At 55.7% G+C, this 19,252-nt stretch overlaps 1 protein-coding gene across 4 annotated transcripts in view; it reads right to left on the bottom strand.

Moving 5' to 3' along the window:
- Positions 1 to 19,252, bottom strand: part of IFFO2 (intermediate filament family orphan 2) — a 50,508-nt gene that overhangs the window by 12,006 nt on the left and 19,250 nt on the right. The window contains exons 2-6 of one of the 4 annotated variants that reach the window (XM_045379378.2): positions 4,447 to 4,507; positions 3,064 to 3,159; positions 1,750 to 1,890; positions 1,187 to 1,249; positions 294 to 433 (exon numbers count right to left, since the gene is read on the bottom strand). In XM_045379378.2, coding sequence (XP_045235313.1) covers positions 294 to 433; positions 1,187 to 1,249; positions 1,750 to 1,890; positions 3,064 to 3,159; positions 4,447 to 4,507 — 501 coding nt within the window. Of the gene's footprint in view, positions 1 to 293; positions 434 to 1,186; positions 1,250 to 1,749; positions 1,891 to 3,063; positions 3,160 to 4,446; positions 4,508 to 9,247; positions 9,404 to 19,252 lie in introns of those variants that run through there. The other 3 variants (XM_074018510.1, XM_045379380.2, XM_045379383.2) reach the window with 3 other exon arrangements.

The raw sequence follows: 19,252 nt of genomic DNA, 5'->3' as shown, positions 1-19,252 counted from the left end.
TAAAATTAGCTGGGCATGGTGGCACATGCCTGTGGTCCCAACTATTTGGGAGGCTGAGATGAAAGGATCCCTAAACCCAAGAGGTTGAGGCTGCAGTGAGCTGTGATCGTGCCGCCGCCCTCCAGCCTCCAGCCTGGGTGACAAAGTGAGACCCTGTCTCAAAAAAAAAAAAAAGGAAATGAATCCAAATTCTTCCAGTGCTGCAGGCTACTCTCAGCCCAAGCCTCCCGTTCACCACCCCTGCCCAAGCAATCCGGGGAAACGGAGAGTGTGCGGGCCACGGGGATACTCACAGCTGGTTAAACATGCGCTTCATCTCATCGGTGATGTTCATGGAGCCGACCTCGTCATCCGAGAACCGGTTCACCTCCCCGTCCTGCTCGGAGATGTCATCATCGGAAGCCACCTTACGTTCTTTCTTTTTGGGGACCACCTGAACCAGAAAGGAAGCAATCAAGGTAACTGAGGGGCTCGGCTAGGATGGAGGGGAGGGGTGAACTGGGAAGGGAGCCGGCATCTCACAGGATGATGAGCGTGACTGGGGCCGGCCAGTGCCAGGAAAGGTGCAGGTCCTCTAAGAAGCAGGCGGCGTTAGCAGGAAGCGTGAGGTGGGAGACATGCAGGGGGACACAGACGGGCTGGACTCTTCCCTGCCCTGGGCGGCCTGGTGGGTGCGCCGGCTCAGCTCGCCCTTTTACCACAGAAGCAACTCCACAGTTTGGAGAGAGGAGCAGGCCAGACCAGGACACAGAGTCACCTGGGATATCTCAGAGCCAGCCAGAGAGACGGAGAACCCCTGACAAAGGCCATACGGCCCCATGCTGCCCAGAGCCCTCCTGCTCACATGCAAAGGCAAAGGACAGGCGGCCCAAGGTTCACCAAAAGCTTCCACTCCAAGCAGACAAGCCACAAGCAAACGAAGGCTGCATTGGCCTCCCCTGCTTCCCGCCAGGGGGACAGCAAGAAGGCATGGAGGTGGAGAGAGGGCCCAGGGAGGCCCGGATCTGGCCCAGCGACGTCAGAGTCACACACACAGAGCGACAACACACCGTATTGCCCTGGGCTCAAGCAAAAGCCAAACCACAACCCGAAACTCAAGAAGCAGCCTTTGGAGAATGACATGTGCCTCATTCGGCTGGACTGGCCCCCCAAGCCCTCTCCAGAAGACAGCCTCACTGGCGCTAACCTGATCGCCGTCTCTCGGGGGCACCCACACTTGCACGTTAGGTCGGGGGGGTATCGAGAGCCTCTTTGGGGGGGAATGAAACATAGTCAAAGGCCAACAGCTCCCCTTCTGAACTCTGAGGTCCCTCTACCAGAGCTCAGGCCAGCTCCCCCAGTTCTCCCCATAACCTGGCCAGGGTTCCCCAACCGTGGGGATGATGCCCAGTCCGAGCACCCAGAGGAAGGAGCAGGAAGTGGGGCAGTGGGTACAGTGTAGGCTGGTGGACCAAGCCCTGGAGGGGCAGGAGACTGATTTCTGCCACTTCCTTGAGCACAGCACATCACCCTCCGGGCCTCGGTCTCCCCAGCCACAGGATGAAGCAGTCAGACGAGCCTATGAGTCCATGGGTGCCTGATTCTACGTTTACCTGGGGAGGCCACAGGGTCCGGTAGTGCTACCTCTCAGGGAAGGGGAGGGAGTGAGTGGGATGTGGAGGGAAACAGGGGTTGGCTGGGCAGGGCTGGAGGCCAGGGCTGCTCCAGGAGAGCAGGGGGTTGGCTGGTGAGCAGGGCAGCCCTAGTCACCTGGAAGATCTTGGACACGTCTTCCGAGTTCCGCTGCTGTGCGACATCGCACAGCTTGGCCGTGATATCGATTCGGCGGCAGATGTCCATGTCCACCTTCATGGCCTTTTCTTGGATCTTTGTGTCCAGGTCTGTCATGGGCTGCAGGGAGGACAGCAGGGTTTACATGAGCGAGGGATGGAGCAAGCCTGGGGGGCCGGGCACAGAGGTGGGGAGACCCCTAGGTGTCAGCAGGGGTGGTGCAGGGAGGCCTCCGGAGTCCGAGGGTGCCTTAGGCTTTTCCGTGGAGTGGAGGGCTGCGGCGCTGCTCAGGGTGGGATGGGGTCGGGGCCTTGGGAGTCGGGGGCCAGTGTGACACCGTGTGTGCTGCTCTCCCTAAGGGCTGGAAGGCATCCTCCCAGCAGACACAGGATCCATGTTTACTTTGTTAGCGCAAAGGAAAAAGCAAGCCAAACTCCCGCTGGAGAAAGAGCCCTTCTTTTCCCGCCCGCACACCCCGCCTGTCCCCGACACAGGCAGCTCTCTCTCTCGGATGCCTCCCACGACCAGCAGTGGGAGTCACTGAGGACCACAGGGTGGATCCCCTTGGACACAAGTGAGAGGGAGCCCGGTGGCCTCCAACTAGGGTCCTGGGAGGCTTCTACCAACCTCACCCAGCTTCACGCCCCTCCACACCAGGAGCCACGCCAGGCTCAGTCACCCACGTTCTGGCCCCTTCTGCCTTCTGGTGGGGTCTCCCCCTGTACTGCCCAGTGTTGGAAGGAGGAGACCTGGGTCTCCAGCAGCAAGAAGCCCTTTGCGGCCAACAGCTCCCCCCACCCACGGATACTCAGAGGGGCCCCGGATTGTCAAAAAGACACGCACGCCGGTCTTTCCTGGCCTCACGGAGCAACCCTGCCGAAGGCCGCTGGGCCTGCGAGTCTCTCAGGCCCGCACAGACCAGACGGCACCCGGCCCAACCTGCCAGACACCCCGCTGCGCCCAGACACCAAGGCCTGCCCTCATCAAGGCGAGCTGGGAAGGAGTGGGAGCAAACACACACAGACCATCAGGGGAGCCCGGGGCAGGGCGGGATGGGTTAAGCGGCAGATTAATGCATCTCTACTCAGACCAAGGGAAGCGGAAGTGGGGAGGGGGCGGGAGGAGGGTGCCTGGTCTCCGATGCATCCAATGCATCCGTCATCCTCACGGTCAAACACAGCCAGCCAGGATTCTAACTAGAAGCCGAGCTCCAGAGCCTCGGAGGGAATGAAGCATTTTGCATGATGGGTGTGGGGGAGGTCATGACACCCAGGGGCGGCGGGCGGCACTTACGTCACTCATAAGCCCCTTAAACACCACCAGCTCGGCCTTGAGCCGCTCGATCTTCTCGTTCATCTCCTCCTGGATGGCATCAGCCTCCTGTGCTGCCTGCGGGGACGGAGATGGGGAGGCTTCAGAGGGGCCAGGTCTTCTGGGGATAGGAGGGTCTGGACACCTGAGTCCAGAGCCCTAGACACCCGATGTCCACCCCAGCTGGGCACCTGCATGCCAGGGAAGGGGCGCCAAGGACCTCATCCTGCCTGGCTTCCCACTGAACACTGCTGACTGCTTAAAACACTTTCCAAAGGATTATCTATTACGTGGGAAAATCCATGGCAGGTATTAAAAGAGCAGGTTAATTAACAAGCAATCCTATTACATTAAAAATATGAGATCAATCCGTGTGAAATTGCCAATATTGGGCCATCTCTGCTTTCAAAAATGACAATGTCATGTGTGTCGACCTAACATGCATCTGAAGAGCGTGGGTGTGCGTCTGCACAGACAAGATCGGAAGGTCACACGCCAGTTTTTCAACTGTGGAGGGGTGGAATTGGAGATCATTTGTATTTTCTTTGTGCTTTTCTATAGCTTCTACATATTTGACCATGAACCCATTAAATTTATAAAGAAAAAAGCACTTTCGTTATAAAAGAAAGGGAGACGTTCAAACTTTTCATTCTACCCACTGGCAATTATCTTAATCTGCCTCTTTCTTAGACGATAAATGCTTTCAGTATCAGAATGCAATTTCTAGACATTTTTGGAAGAACTTTTCATGCCTTCTCATGGGGTTGCCACTTTTGTTCCCATTTGACAGAGAGGAAAATAGAGGCTGAGAAGATGAAGTTTGCTGCTCAGGTTACACCACAGGCGGGGGAGTTGCAGAGCCCAGAATGCAGAGGTTCCAGCTAGAGCAATAAGGGGAATGTTTCCAAATGCCCACCACAGAGAGCCTGCTCAGGCTGGGAGCCCACCTGTGACGTGCCCACCTGCCCTCTCCAAGGCCTTCAGCCCCAACCGGGGGCACCCTTCTTGCTTGGGGGCTTACAGACCACCTAGTCCAAGCCTCAGGTGGGGAGACAGTGACTGGTGAGAAGGGTCGCTGGTCCCAGCTCATACAGCAGCTGTGACTTGCACCCTGGGACCCAGACCCAGGCTTCTCAACCCCTGCATCAGAGCTCTTGTGCAACACTGTGCCGGTCCATTCCCAGCTTCCAAGCAGAGGAAGTGGAAGAGATCTCGTGGCTCCATAAAGGAGAGACTGAGGCAGTAGGAGGTAACAGAGTAGGGGCTGCGCAAGAATTCCCTGGCTTTGCCGCATGAAGACTGTGCCCCTTGGCCACATGGCTCTCTGGCATGCCTCTCCTGGTCGGGATGTCTGAGGGCTCTTACCTCCTGCAGCGTGTCTACCATGGTCTGAAGGTTCATGCGCTTGGCGAGCTCCTCCTCCCATCTGCAAAAGCCAAGAGGAACAGGTGGTCAGAAGGTGAGCTCCCTGTGCCAGTCCAGCCCTCAGACACAACCCCAACACCCACCCGGGGCCTATCTGGAGCTGGGCAAGGAAGGTGCATTGGGGCATCCATCCCTCCCTGCCCTCTGGGAGCTCCCAGCCTAGGGGAGGTGGTGTGAGAGGACAGCCAGGCTGATGTATAACCAGAGTACCAGGTGGTGGTGACAAGCGCCACATTAAGGCATGAGCCCAGGACTTCGTGAAGAGAGAGGTGGGAGAGACCACCACCTGCCTGCATGCAAACTGTAAAGTGCTGTGCAAGCACTGCTTGCTGCTGCTTCTGCTGTTGCTGCAAGATGCAGTAGCAAAGCCAGTCCTTAGAAGCCAGGCTGCAGCCAGCTCCACTCTCAGGCTCTTCTTTGCACCCATTGTGCTAAGCATTGCGATGCCCCACAGCCTCCCCAAACCAACACAGAACTCTCCTATGTCGGTGTTATCATTCCATTTTACAGTTGTGGAAACCAAGGCTCGGAGAGGTTAAATAAACGTCTTGCCCAAAGACACACAGCAAGTCAGTGGGTGGGGCTGGAATTCAAACCCAGGTTTGTTTTATTACATTAAAACAAAACTCAATAAATACAGTTCCCACTGATTTAGCGTTTACTATGTGCCAGGCCCTGTTGTTCCAAGGGCTTCCACACCACTACTTTCACATGCATACTGCCCGAAGCTGAACAGGAAAAGCAGGAGGGGAGAAGGCAGAGGAGGGTTCAGCGGACCCCCCTGCCCTTAACCGCAGGAAGGGGTGGGAGCACTTCCCTGGGGCTAGATGATAATACCAATTCCAGAACCACCTTCCCTGAGACTTACTTTGTACCAGGCACTGTTCTACATGAAGTTAATTCAATCCTCATAACCACCCATGGCGTAGGTACCATCATTATCCCCAGGTGCAGAAAGCAAGGCCCAGAGGCACAAGCTGAGCCCAAGGCCAGGGTGAGATAGTGTGGAGCTAGGACTGAAACCCAGGTGGGGAGGCTCCAGACTGGTTGCTCAGAATCCCCTTGCGGAGCTCCTCATAGACCTAGGAACTGTCAAAGCCTGAAGGCCCTAACCCAGCTCCTCCAACAGAGTTCCTCCCTCCCTGGAGGCAGTTGGGGGCAGGTTCTTTCCCTACTGGGATGTCTGTCCATCCTGGGACAGACAGAGGAGCTTCTCTCCTTCCGCACCCGACTGCTACCCTCCCTACATGGCCTCGGAGCAGGGCAGTCTGGAACCCTTTTAGGATGCTGTCGGGGCCAGCTAAAAATAGGCCGGAGGGGAGGGAGGGGTGGAGAGCCGGTTACGTCACCGGCTTTTGGAAACAAGAGAAAACGGATAGTGTTTGCACACACAGAGGAAAATTCCTCCTCTCTCCCACAGGAGACAGCCCCGGCCAGGGCTCCTGGAGGACACACACTCTCTCCCTCTCCCTCTTTCCTCCGGCCTTTCCCAGCCCTAGCGTTAGCTGCTAGGCTGAGATCTGCGTGGGTTCCAGGGTCCAGACCTAGAGGGCAAGGGATTCCTGCCAGGGCTAGAGGGCACAGAGGAAGCTAAGAGGGGGCAGGAAGGGAACCTAAGGGCCTAAATCAGCCGGGACCATCTTACTGAACCTCCCCTCATTGTACAAATGGGGAAACTGAGGCCGGATGGTCAAGCCATTTGCCCAGATAACCTAGTATATCAGGAGCAAGGCTAGGAGTCCAGTCCCAGGCCATCTCTCACCGAGAAGAGCAGGCCCCACGTTGGGGACAGGAATCACAATGGGGGAAAGTTCCCAGGCCACTCCACCCCTGCCCAGGAGCACAGGGCATCTGGGGCCTCCCTCGGGGGTGAAGGCTGGAGCACAGGTCCCAAGCTGAATCATCTCTCCTGGCCACGCTGCTCAGAGTGGGGAAGGCGACTCAATTCCAAAGCCACTGAGCAGGGCAGGTGCAAAGGCGAGCCCCAGCGTGGCTCTGGCTGCAGCCTGGCGTCTAGAGCCAGCCCTCTAACACATCTTGCAGCAAGAACAGGAGTAGCAAAGAAGGGCACAAAAAATAAAGAATGACATGGCTCCTCCCTTGGATGCAGGCACCCAGGGGCACCTCCCTGACACTCCCCATTCCCCAGAGGGGCCCTTTGGAATGAGGCCCAGCACCCCTCACTTTTCCTTTGAGCAACCATCTCATGAGGAAGGCGAGGCAGGAGCCAATAGACCCCTTGTACAGATGGAGAAAATGAGGACCGGAGAGGGAATGAGACTTGCCCCAAATCCACCCAAGGTGACAACGGGAGCCCAGATCTTTGGCTCTCCAGACACAATAACAGCAACAGCACCAGCAACCATTAACTGGGGGGTACGGTCTGGGTGCCACACACCCGGCTCACTGCCTTGGACACACATCACTGGCTTTAATGTGAATTATTAACCCTCCTGGGGAAAGAATTTCTAACTAAGCCTGTCTTGCAGATGAGGGAGCTGAGGTTCAAAGAGGTAAAGTAACTTGTCTAAGGTCACACAGCTAGCAAGCAGGGAGCTGGGACTCAAAGCTAGTCCAGTCTCTAAAGCAGCAAGTCTCAGCCTAGAATGTGCACACCAATCACCCGGGCATCTTATTACCATGCAGATCCTGGTTCAGCAGGCAAGGGCTGGGGCAGACAGCTCCCTAGTGATGCTCGGCTACAGATGGCACTGAGTGGCCAGGCTCTGAAGACCACACAACCCAGCCCCTCCACCTCTACTCTCCCCTCCTGCCCCGAGTTCTGCCCCACCCCCTCCACCCCACCACGTCTCAATCATGTTTCCTGAGCTGCACACACCACACCCCCAGGATGAGCTTGCACAAATGATTTCATGGGCTTTTTATTTCCAAAGCCAGACTGGGTTGGCAGCCGGCTGGCCTGCTCCCAGGAGGTTGAGGACAGACCCTGTATGTGGACAGCAGCTGGCTTGACTGAAGAGCCTGTCGTCCGCCCTGACATCCCTCCCAGCAGTGGTGGAGAAAACCTGGCTCAGCCAACTCCAGTGTTGACAATGCAGAAAAGCTCTGTCCTTGGACCGTTCTGAGGACTGGCGTGAAGGGCCAGGGGGGCGATGTGCTTCTTATGGCACTCCAGACACCCGCGTTCCCTCCCCACCCACCCAGAGCCAGGGAGCACTCAGCTTAACTGAGAACTGGTCAACCAAGTTGCTGGCACGGAGATTTCAACACCTGCTTCCCAAGCACAACCCTCCCTCTTCCCTGGGTCTGCCCACAAGAGTAAGGTTTCAGTGGGGAGGGTGTTTCAGACAGAAGAACCAACAGAAACAAAGAGGGCAGCAGGAAGGGACAGGCCAGGCGCTGTCTGCCACCAAGAGACGGGTGCACCTACTTTGAGTCAGAGGTTTGCGGACATCATTTCCTTTCAGCCTGTGCAAACCCCACTCTCAGCCCCAGCCCACGGCTGAGCAAATGACTTGCCCAAAGACTGCCTAGGAAATGGCAGCATCTGGATTCGAATCCAGGTCTGGCAGAATCCTACGCCCAGGCCCTTTAAGGCTGAAAGGGGAAGGAAGGCTGGAGTGAACATAAAGAGATCACTTTGAGGGTACAAGGACCAGTTTCCTCGAGTCTCCCTCAGCAGTCCAGGAGCTGTTCTGTTGGCTGGGGAGGGGTCCTTTCTGGTCTTTTGAAGACTCCAGGATATTGACAGGCCTGTCACTGCAGGAAAATGAGGTAACAAACACATCCCAGTGCTCTCTGAGGGGCAGGGCCTTTCCATAGATCCCCTCCATCATACTGCACATGCACTGGGCTGGAAAGCTACTCTGTCCCCACTTTACAGGTAGGAAAATGAAGACCTAGGGCCTATGGACAACTCCAGCCATGGCCAACATGGCTTGAATCACTGAGAGCCGCCCCTGCCCACCCTGACCCGGCAGCGCATAAAACTTCCAAATCCTTCTCTCTTCTAGTGCTGGATGAGAGAAGAGACGTGTATTGACTACCTTCTCGATGGTGTCCACCACGTTAGGTACTCATACCTCCCTCTATAAAATCCCGCTGAGCCCTCCCCTGGGGATCGTCCCCATGTTGCAGATGAGGCTCGGAGGTCAGGTAACTCATTTCCCCTCTTCCTCTCTCCTCCGCAGCCTCCTGAAACCCTAGCCATTCTCCCAGGTTTGTCTCAAATGTCACCTCTTCCCTAAGCCTCGCATCCACGTCCACTGTTTGCCCCACAGCTGAAGGCAGCGGAGGCCCCAGGATCTCCTCTTCCCCAGTGGCATGGTCGTGGGATCCCACGGCACACAGCTCTCGCCCAAAGGAGTCAGTCCCATGATGCCAGGGCCAGTGATGGCTCCACCGTGCGGTCACCGCCACTTCCACCTTCCCCACCACCACTGGGGGCTGGTACTCATCTCGGGAGGTCTCAGGCACAGAGATGGGGGCAAGGAGGAAGCAAGAGGCAAGGTCCCTGGCCTAGGTGGGAAAACAGGCACAGGAGCCAGGTCTCAAGTGGGGGTCCAGTCCTTCTGCAGGCCCAGAGAGCTGGTTATGATCATTCCTGTGCTTGCTGCTGTATCCCTGTACCTAAAACTGGCTGGGCACTTGCTAAGGAGTCAGATATTTATCGAATGGATTGGTTGGATGGATGGATGGATGGATGGATGGATGGATGGATGGATGGATGGATACATGGATAGATGGATGGATGATTGAATGAATCCAAAGCTGCACTTACTCCTCAGTGCCCTGATGGCCCTCGCCTCCAGCCAGAGCTCCTTTCCCCCAGAGCATCCTTAGCCTGAACCATCCCAGCCCAGGGGGCTCACAGGAGGCAAATTCCCAGCACAGCCCCTGCACTCAGCTTCATCCATTCGACTCCAGAGCCTCTCCTGGGAGAGGCCAGGCCAGGCCAGGGGGAGGGATGGCCAGGGCAGGAAGCAGGCAGGAGAAGGAGAAACCTTCCCTTTCCCACTTCCCGCAGCCCTGGGCCAGGGAGGGGAGGCAGGGATGTCAGGACAAAGAGTGCAGGGAGAGGAAATGACTCCACAAAAGCACACAGCAGCTGAGATCGGGGGCCTTGGCCACCATCTTAGCAGAACAAGCACCCTCTGGGGCTGGTGGCCAGGAGGGGGAGGTGGCAGCACCACCCCAGCCAGATGTGGTCTCTTCGCATTCCTGAGGAGCCACCACTGGAACCACGTGAGGGACGAGAAGTCTCCGCTGGCCACTGGGAAAAGGGGGTGGGCAGATTCGATGCCAGTCCCCACCCCCACCCCACTCAGGGCCAGTGCCTCCCCCTCCCCCGTCAGCTCAAGATGACACACAGACCTGCAGGAAAGGGACCGACAAGCCTGCCCTACAGAGGGGCGGAAACCCAAGCTGAAGTCACCAGCAGAGGGGCTGACTCACAGATTTTTCACTTCCTGTGCAGTCAGGGAAAGAGGCTGGAGGCTCCCGCTCAGGAGGAAAGTGGGTGCGGGTCCAGCAACACAATGAAGGCTCCAGGGACGAACCTGGGGCTCCTGGAGTGAGCATCCCAAGACTCCAGGGCAGCAAGAGACGGGTCCAAATTCTGCCCCATCACTTCCCAGTTGCGTGATCTTGAGCAAGCCGGTTACCTTCTCTGGGCCTCAGTTGTCCCCTGTGTGAGTCGGGAAGCCAGCCACCCGCTTTTGAAGGTGGCTGTGAGAACTACAGGAAAGGGACGGTGCGGGTGGAAGCACCCCTGGCACCCAGCAGACCACGGGTGTTCAGCAGCTCCATGCGAACTGCACGGCGCGTGGCCGCCTCCCACCTCCAGAGTTGGGAGGGAGGTGTAGAAACGGCCCACCCCTTGCGGGCAGGCGAGTGGCCGGCACGCCTCGGCCGACTCACTCGTGAGGCTGGGCTGGAGCCCTCAGTGGAAGACTTCATTCTGGGCCAAGCGTGGGCCTGGCCTCTGGCAGAGGGCAGGTGGGGGCAGAGAGCAGCTTCCTTCCCAGGGGGTGGAGGGCTGGCACCCTCTCAGCTCCACCCTGGCCTCAGGGAGCTCACCCCACTATAGCAGGGCTGGGTGCAGGTGGCCAGGGGCGTGCTGGAGCCTGGCGGCTCAGACCATGAGAGATTTTGCCTGGCTGAGTGCCCCTCAGCTCTGAGCTGCCCCAGCTCCTGTGTTTGCCCACCTGCAGATGCACAGAGGCATCCCAGCATGGACAGTGCCTCGCCCCAGGCCTCACAACAGAGCCAGGGCCAAGCCTGGGGGCCCCAACCGGCTGTTCTTCTCTAAAATAATATCTGAGCTGGAGGAAGAGGTTGCAGGCACAGTGGCAGACCACGGGAGCCCTTTCTTCAAATGCAGTTTCGCAGAAGCGGATGGGTTGGGAAGACCAGAGCAGGCTCCCCGGTGGGGTCAGGGCTGCGCGCCCCCAACAGCCCCCACTTGCTTCTGCTGAGCCCTTCTAGAGAACTTGAAAACCACAATTGAGTCAACTTCCTCCTTGCACACCATCCCCCTCTAATACCACAGACAATTCATATTTAAGGCAGAAAAAAAATCCGATAAGGGAGTGGGAGTGGGGCAGCGCTGGGAATACAATGTGGAAATCCCGCCACTGCTGCTAACACAGGGCTCACCTCCCGGGAAGCTCAGCACTGATGCACATGTGGACGCGTCGCCTCCTGACTTCCTCTCCCACGTGGCACACTGCAAGCCTGTCTTCTCCCCCGAAAATGGACAGCCAATAAGCTCAAGCCCCTGTGTGTGGAAGAGGCCCCCTCCTGCCTACCCTAAGCCCCACCCCCCCGCGACACCTGTCACCACCTCTTGTGGCCTCCCAGCTCCCATCTCCATGGAGCCCCTGATCCCCAGGAAAGGCTGCCTCGCAGACGTGCCCATCAGAGCCCGGCTGCCCAGCTGTACTCCGCTGCTCTCGGAAGGAAAGACAAATTAAATGCCAACTGATCGTCTCCACGGAGGAGGTATTAATTTAATGTGAACACTTAACCAGGGCAGCCGATTCCATTACAGGCGGGCAGTAATGGCCCGGGCAGGACGGAGCACAGGCTGCACGCTGGGGATGGGGGCCAGGTTTGAGAAGCCGCTAATCAAGTGTGCCCCAGCACACTGCCACCCACACAGACACACAAAGCTGCTTTCAACCAGAAACAACAGCCTTCTCCAGGGATCCCAGCAGGCCAGGTCTGTGCAAGGCTGCTCAGGGGAGAGGCAGAGGGGTCTGACATCCACAGGGAAGTTCCCTGTGGAAGAGAGCGTACTGGGCTAGGAAGCAGGAGGTCCTGGTTCACGTCCTGGCTGTGTTGCTAATTCGCTGCATGACCCTGAGCAAGTCCCTTCTCTGCCCTGGGCCTCAGTCTCCCCATCTGTAATAGGATCTCCCAAAATCCCTCTGGACTTGATATTTGCAGTGCTATTTGCACACACTGGATAGGGCCCTTCCTTGAAGTCCAGAAGAGGTGACAGCCTCAGGGACACCAACTCCATCCAGAGTTATCCTGAGTGCTATCAGGGCTCTGACAGCCTGCACTCAACAGCAGGCACCCGCTGGGTGCCCTGTCCCAGAAGAAGCAGCGCGGTGTGGGAGCATGCATTCATTTGTTTGCCCCCTCACTCATTCATTCCATAAACAGTTCCTGAGGGCTTGCCACGAGCCCCGCAGGCCTTAGAGGGTCAAAGGTTGTAGGCATTTCTGCAGACCTCTCTAGGAAGGGCAGGTGAGCTGAGAAAGTCATCTGCCTCTGTGTGATCCCCTGAGGGCCTGCCTACCTCAAGCTAGGAGCCTCAGTCTCCACCTCTGTAAAATGGGGATAGCAATCCCACCTCGTAGGGCTCATGGACAGATCAGGAGGGCAGGCTCAAGTGAGGCACACAGGCGCCCTTGAGAGATGATGCCCATGCTCTTCACCGGTGTCACCTTGGCTCTACCTGCCTGGGGGAGGGAGGGGCAAATGGGTGGGTGAAAGTCTGGGCCCCCTAAGCAAGGACACTTCTCCATCCTGTCCTGGCCCTCTGGGGACCCAGGAGCAACTGAGAGAGGTGGCGCTGAAATCGAGTTGCTAAGGAGTTTTCCCAGCAAGGAGGTGAAAGTGAGTCCCATCGCCAGGCAGAGGGAATGAGCTGCGTGGGGTCATCACATTGCCCCCACCTGACATTCCCCCAGCTTGTTTCCTGGTGACCAATGGGGCCCTTTGCAGGGAAGCTAGCTGGCCTCTGGGCTGTCTGCAGTGAGCCATCAGGACTTGAGAGAGGTGAGTGGGAGAGAACGGCAAGCCCCTAAGTGGGCTCCGGCCCCCAGCCACACACCCCTTCAGGCAACGAGGCGGCAGCCTTGTGCAGGAAGTCCTGAAGCTAGTCCTGCCTCTGCCCCAGCTGGCTGCATGATCTGGGGCAAGTCCCTTCCCCTCCTCTGGCACCAGTTTCCCGTCAGTAATGCAATGATGTCAAGCTGGATGAATTCTAAGGGCCCACCCATCCAAGCCAGAAAACAACTTCCATGATCCCTGGACAAGCACCCTACACTGACCACAAAGCCACCTGACAAACCACAAATGCTCAAAAGCCAGCTGGGATGCCAGTCCTTGCGTTCCAACCAGTGTGTGTAGTGGAGAGGGGAGCAGGGGTTCTGGAGACAGAGGGTCCTGGGACCCAATCCCAGCTATCCATCTTGCAGTTCTGTGACCTTAAGCAAGCTATGACCCTCTCTGGGCCTTGGTAATACCGCCCAGCTCCGAGGGGTTTTGCCCGCATTCCATGGAATAGCATATGAAAAGTGCCCAGAACAGTGCCTGGTCCACCACGAGCATGCCATTGGTGTCATCATCCTCATCCTCGTGACCTCCCAATTACAGCTGCTCAGAGAGGTGGGGAGAGGCTGGGAGAATGCTCTAGGACCACACTGTAAGTGAGGGGTCAGACTTGAACCCAGGGCCATCTGACCCCAGAGCCACTGTCTGCATCACAGCCATGTTGTTGATGGTCATGACAATGAGCTAGACGCTGCCTTCACCTGGCTGGGTGGCTGGCACTACACGGGGATGGCGTGGCAGAAGGAAAGAAGCCAGATGCTAATGCCACAGAATCCCCATGCCAGCAAAACCCATTGAAAGCCCTGTTTTTGCCCTCCACACCCCATAGATGTACCCCAGGAACTAACGGGCATGCCCAGCCCTTTGAGGTCTGTCCTAACAAAGGCCATGATGGCAGCAGGTGGGTCCAGGGCAGGAGAGCCCAGCTGGTCTCACGGCACCTTCCAACACACACAAGGCATTTAAGGGTGTTCACCCAGGCCAGCTGTTGGCTTTTTTGGGCAACATGGGGCCCAGGGAACCCCCAGGTCACCTGCCCCAATGCCAATCTGAGGTTTCAGTTGTTTTCTGAGGTGCCTATTCAATTCCCCTATGTCTATATTTGCTCAGATTCCCAGCATCACTCCCACTTGGTATCGCTTATCAAAAACAACTTTGGAGAGGCTGAACATGGGGGCTCATGGCTGTAATCCCAACACTCTGGGAGGCCGAGGCAGGAGGATCATTTGAGGCCAGGAGTTCAACACCAGCCTGAACAACATATTGAGATCCCATCCCTACAAAAAAATTGTAAAAATTAGCCAGGCATGGTGGCACGCACCTGTAGTCCTAGCTACTTGGGAGGCTGAGGTTGGAGGATCCCTTGAGCCTAGTAGTTTGAGGTTGCAGTGAGCTAGGATCAGGCCACTGCACTCCATCCTGGGTGACAGAGTGAGACTCTGTCTCAAAAACAAACAAAAAACACCTTTGGAGAAACTGCCGCTCTGTGGACACTCACAATCCCAAGCAGCATGCTGGCCAGTGCCCTCCTCCCACTGCTTCTGTCCAGAAACTACACCCAGGTGGGCACTCCCCCCACCCCTAAAAAACCAGGCCACTCCAAGGAGGAAATTGTCTCAACCAGCATCTCACAGGGAGGAAAAATCTGCATCGTAAATTGCAGGCCACCATGAAGTTTCTGGAGCACCACTGCCAACCTCTTCCAGGCTTGGGCACCCCTTCATCACCTCCTCCAGGGAGCTTTCCATGACTTCCCCGGAATAAGTCACTATGCCCATTCTGATGTTCCCAGTCCTGAACTCACACCTTCAGTACTGGCACCCAAGGGCTGTAAATTTTCACTTCCCTGTCTCTCTCATCAGACTCCACTCTTCTACAAGAAGGGAAGAACTTGCGTTTATTGTAAAATGCTGATTAGGTGCTAATCATTTGACTCCCACAATCTCTAATTCTCACCACAGTTCTGCGAGTCGGATGTTATCATTCCCACTATACACACTCAGGTGAAATGACTTGTTCAAGGTCAAATCCAGGTCCGTATGGTTCCCAAGCCTCTCTATGGTTTGACAGTGTCTCGTCGGCTCCATAAGCCCCACTCCCTGCCCACACCCCTAGCACATCACTTCGAAAATGCCCCCGGATTACAATGCCAGGGTCAGACGCACAGATGTGTACACATGGGGTCACAGTCACTGACCCAGAAAAAAAGTCACTTTGCCCATGTACTTATTTCTCAGCGCCAGAGAACCCAGGTGCAGGAAGGCCTCGGCGCACCACCACCTCCACTGCCAAGGCGATGAGCTGCGGCCGGCACGTGGTGAGCGAGAAAGGCGCCAAGCTCTGGAGCTGGATGGAACAAGGTTCAAATCCCAACGGGACCAACCACACGCTCCTGGGCAAGAGATTCCAATCCCTGAGCCTCCCCATTTGGTCATCATAAAGATCCCGCCGCCTCTGGAGGCTGCTACAGTTTGTGAAAAGGAGGGTATACACAGGCTCCGAATAAACGGAGGCTCTCGTCCCTTCTCTGCCTTCCCTGTCACTAGCTCCAGGGTCTGAGAGAGCAGCGCTCTTCTTGCTGTGGTCTGGAAAATGTTCTGTTTCTTTCTGGCTCCACTGCGCTATGGAAATCATGGGGTTGCAGGGAGGTTGCAGCTTGCCATCCGGCCCCCAGGCACTGAATGCAGAGATCTCACCCCTGGCCCCACTAGACTAGGATGCCAGGAGGAGCAGAGGGTCTGCACTTCTGAGCTGTGTGCCTTTGGGCCAAGCACTTAACCGCCTGTGCTCCAGGTCCCCTAGCTTTGAGCAGGGGCTAACGGAAGCACCTGCCTTGCCAGGTTGTTGTAGTAGATGAGTCAACACACATTTCACACTTAGCACAGTGCCCTGCTCCCAGTAAATGCTCCATAGATGGAGGCTATGATTAGTCATGGAACACGGCCTTTCTGCTGCCCTCCCTGCCATGGAAAATGGTAACTCAGCTGGAGGGCAGTTCCTCTGGGTAGACTGGCCAAGGCCCCAGGGACGAGGAAGGGTACCTGGGTGCCAAACCAGCCTCCTCTGCTACCAATGCCCGGCAACACACGGGCTGTCAAGACACACAGGAGGACGTCCCATCTCCCTTGTGTCCAATTCGGCACCACATCCCAGTGCCTGGCACAAGATCTGGCACAGAGAGAGCCTTCGTGAGCAAGGATTGGGTGTTTCTGGAGACACCCAGGCCTGGCAGCCCGGAGTATTTCCCACAGCCCAACTCAGGCTGGCTACCGGCTTACATTTCATCTTCTTCCCCCAGGACAGAATCAACAAACATTTCCCAAGTGCTCACCCAGGAGCCAAGTGCTGGGGACACAGAAGTGGATTAAGAGAATTCTCTTCTCACTGACAGAGGGGAGGCGAGTTCCGGAGCTCTCGCCGGGGCAGGACCTCTGGCTCCTGCAGCCTCAGATCTTCAATCCCTTCAACCCAAGAAGCGTGGGAAGATCTGGGCACTGGCTGCCCTGTGCCAGGCAAGCGGGGATGGAAGGGAATGCTCGCCCTGGGCCAGGGGGCATCTTCCTCTACCCATGAGTGAAGGGCCCCATCCAAGTTGCCACTGCCCATTTGTACCCAGGGGCAGGAGGGAGGAAACCAAGCATCCACCATCACACTGAAAACATCGGTTCCCTTCATGGGGGACGTGGGTGACTGGGGATTATGGGGTAGAACTGTCACTCTGTCCCCTCTGTATCTTTTCTTAATACACATAAGAGGCCAGGCACGGTGGCTCACGCCTGTAATCCCAGCACTTTGGGAGGCCGAGGCAGGTGGATCACTTGAGCCCAGGAGTTCAAGACCAGCCTGGGCAATATGGTGAAACCCCATCTCTACAAAAAATACAAAAAATTTAGCCAGGTAGCCAGGTGTGGTGGCACCGCTTGTAGTCCCAGATACTCAGGAGGCTGAGGTGGGAGAATTGCTTGAGCCCAGGACCTCAAGGCTGCAGCGAGCCAAGATTGCACCACTGCACTCCAGCCTGAGTGACAGAGCAAGACCCTGCCTCAAAAATAAATAAATAAATAAAAAATAAACCATACAACACACCATCTTAACCATTTTTAAAGTGGCATTAAGTGCATTCACACTGCTGTGCAACCATCACCTCCATCCATCTCCAGAACTCTTCCATCTTGCAAAACTGAAACTGTACCTGTTAAGCAGTAGCACCCCATACCCCTCTCCCCGCAGCCCCTGGCAACCACCCTTCTACTTTCTGTCTCTGTGGATTCGACTTGTGGGTACTTTGTATAAATAGAATCAGATGGTATTTGTCCTTCTGTGAATGGTTTGTTTCTCTTCTTTCTTTCTTTTCTTTTCTTTTTTTTTTTTTTTTTTTTTTTGAGACAGGGTCTCACTCTGTTGCCCAGGCTGGAGTGCAGTGGTACAATCACAGCTCACTGCACCTCCACCTCTTGGGCCCAAGCAATCCTCCTGCCTCAGCCTCTGGAGTAGCTGGGACTATAGGCATGAGCCACCACACCCAATTCATTTAAAAAATTATTTTTTGTAGAGACGGGATTTCACCATGCTGTCTAGCGGGTCTTAAACTCCTGGGCTCAAGCAATTCCACCTTGGCCCCCACAAAGTATTGGGATGACAGGCGTGAGCCACCGTGCCTGGCCTGGCTGATTTCATTTAGCATAATGAAATCAGTTCATCCATGTTGTAGTGTGTGTCAGAATTTCCCCTCCTTCTGTATCTTTTTTTTTTTTTTTGAGACGGAGTCTCACTCTGTCGCCCAGGCTGAAGTGCAGTGACCGGCTCTCAGCTCACTGCAAACTCCGCCTCCCGGGTTTACGCCATTCTCCTGCCTCAGCCTCCCGAGTAGCTGGGACTACAGGCACCTGCCGCCACGCCCGGCTAATTTTTTGTATTTTTTTAGTAGAGACGGGGTTTCACCGTGTTAGCCAGGATGGTCTCGATCTCCTGACCTCATGATCCGCCCGTCTCGGCCTCCCAAAGTGCTGGGATTACAGGCTTGAGCCACCACGCCCGGCCCCTTCTGTATCTTTTTAAGTTTGAATGATGTCATGTATACCTGCTCAAAACATCAAAACCACTTAAATTTTTAAAAGACAAAAATACCTGCTCGTGTTACCCTTGCTTTAAATTGCATGAGTGTTTACAATGATTACACAAGACATAGAAAAGAAAAAAACAGGTAAGCCAGATAAAACCAATGTAAAACCCACCCAAATGAATCCCCCTCCCTGAGACAATTACGGTTAACATCGGCTGTATATCCTTCCCAACTTTTTCTTATGAGATTTTCTCTTCTTATGAGATTGTTTTTTAACGACAATGGGATGCAACCATATGTGGTTTTCAAAGGTGTTTTTTCTACCTAACAATATACGGCAGCATCCTCCCGAGCAGGTGACACAGCGGGTGGCTGCAGGGCCAGTGGTTTGATGGACTCTCTGCTGTCACCGCAGAGTCCTTGCAATCTAAACAAGACCGTGAACACCTTCATACCCTCACATTTGCATACATGTCCAGGTATCCCTCTGGGATACCCAGATTGGGTTTCCGGATCAAGTGTGCAGACGTGGAAAGAGCTTTTGTGCCCCTCTAAAGAGCCATGTGTGACGAGCTGGAGAGAACGTTCTCCGGCATTCTCTACCACAGGCTCCCAGTTGCCCAGGGAGCCAAGGAAAGGCAGGGTCCTGGGTTCTTACTCTAGCTCCTGCAGCAACAATGTTTTGTGCCTTAGTTTCCTCATTAGTCAAAATATTGCCCTCGTCTACCAGTGGCCCTCTACCTTCCCCAAGGAGCGAAGGCTGGGAGATCAGGCTCCTCTGAGAAATGGGCCAGACACTTCTTCTCCAAAAGGGTAGACAGAGGTCTCACCTGGTGGGTGATAAGTCCTGGAGAACAAGGCCACGTGCTACGGTAGAGTAAGGCTGAATAGCATCCCCCCCACACCTCCAGCCCCTCTTTGCCAAGCTCCATCACACCTCCAAGGCATGTGCTGCATTCTCTGCCCAACAGGTTCTACACCCCTTCCCCTTTGTCATTTTCCTCTCTCTCTCCCTTACCTGATGTGACTTCATGACCCAGCTTATAACCCTCTCCAGGAGGCCACCCCTGACTCCTTGGTCAGGGTCAAGTGCCACTCTTCTGAACTGCAAAGCCTCTGGGCCACTTGGTACTGAGGTATCTGATCCCCTGCTGGTCTCCTCTACCTAACTTGTCTTTCTTTTCTCTCTCTCCCTCTGTCTTTTTTTTTTTTTTTTTTTTTTAAAGATAAGATCTCGCTGTGTGCCCAGACTAGAGTGCAGGGGCGCAACAAAGGCTCTCCGCAGCCTCAAACTCCTGGGCTTAAGGGATCCTCCTGCCTTAGCCTCCCAAGTAGCTGGGATTACAGGTGCACGCCACCATACCTGGCTAATTTTTC

The sequence above is a fragment of the Macaca fascicularis genome, chromosome 1 (assembly GCF_037993035.2).
Source record: "Macaca fascicularis isolate 582-1 chromosome 1, T2T-MFA8v1.1".
Taxonomy (NCBI): Eukaryota; Metazoa; Chordata; class Mammalia; order Primates; family Cercopithecidae; genus Macaca; species Macaca fascicularis.
The sequence above is the reverse complement of the archived record's forward strand: the minus strand, read 5'-3'. Positions and strand labels throughout refer to the sequence as shown.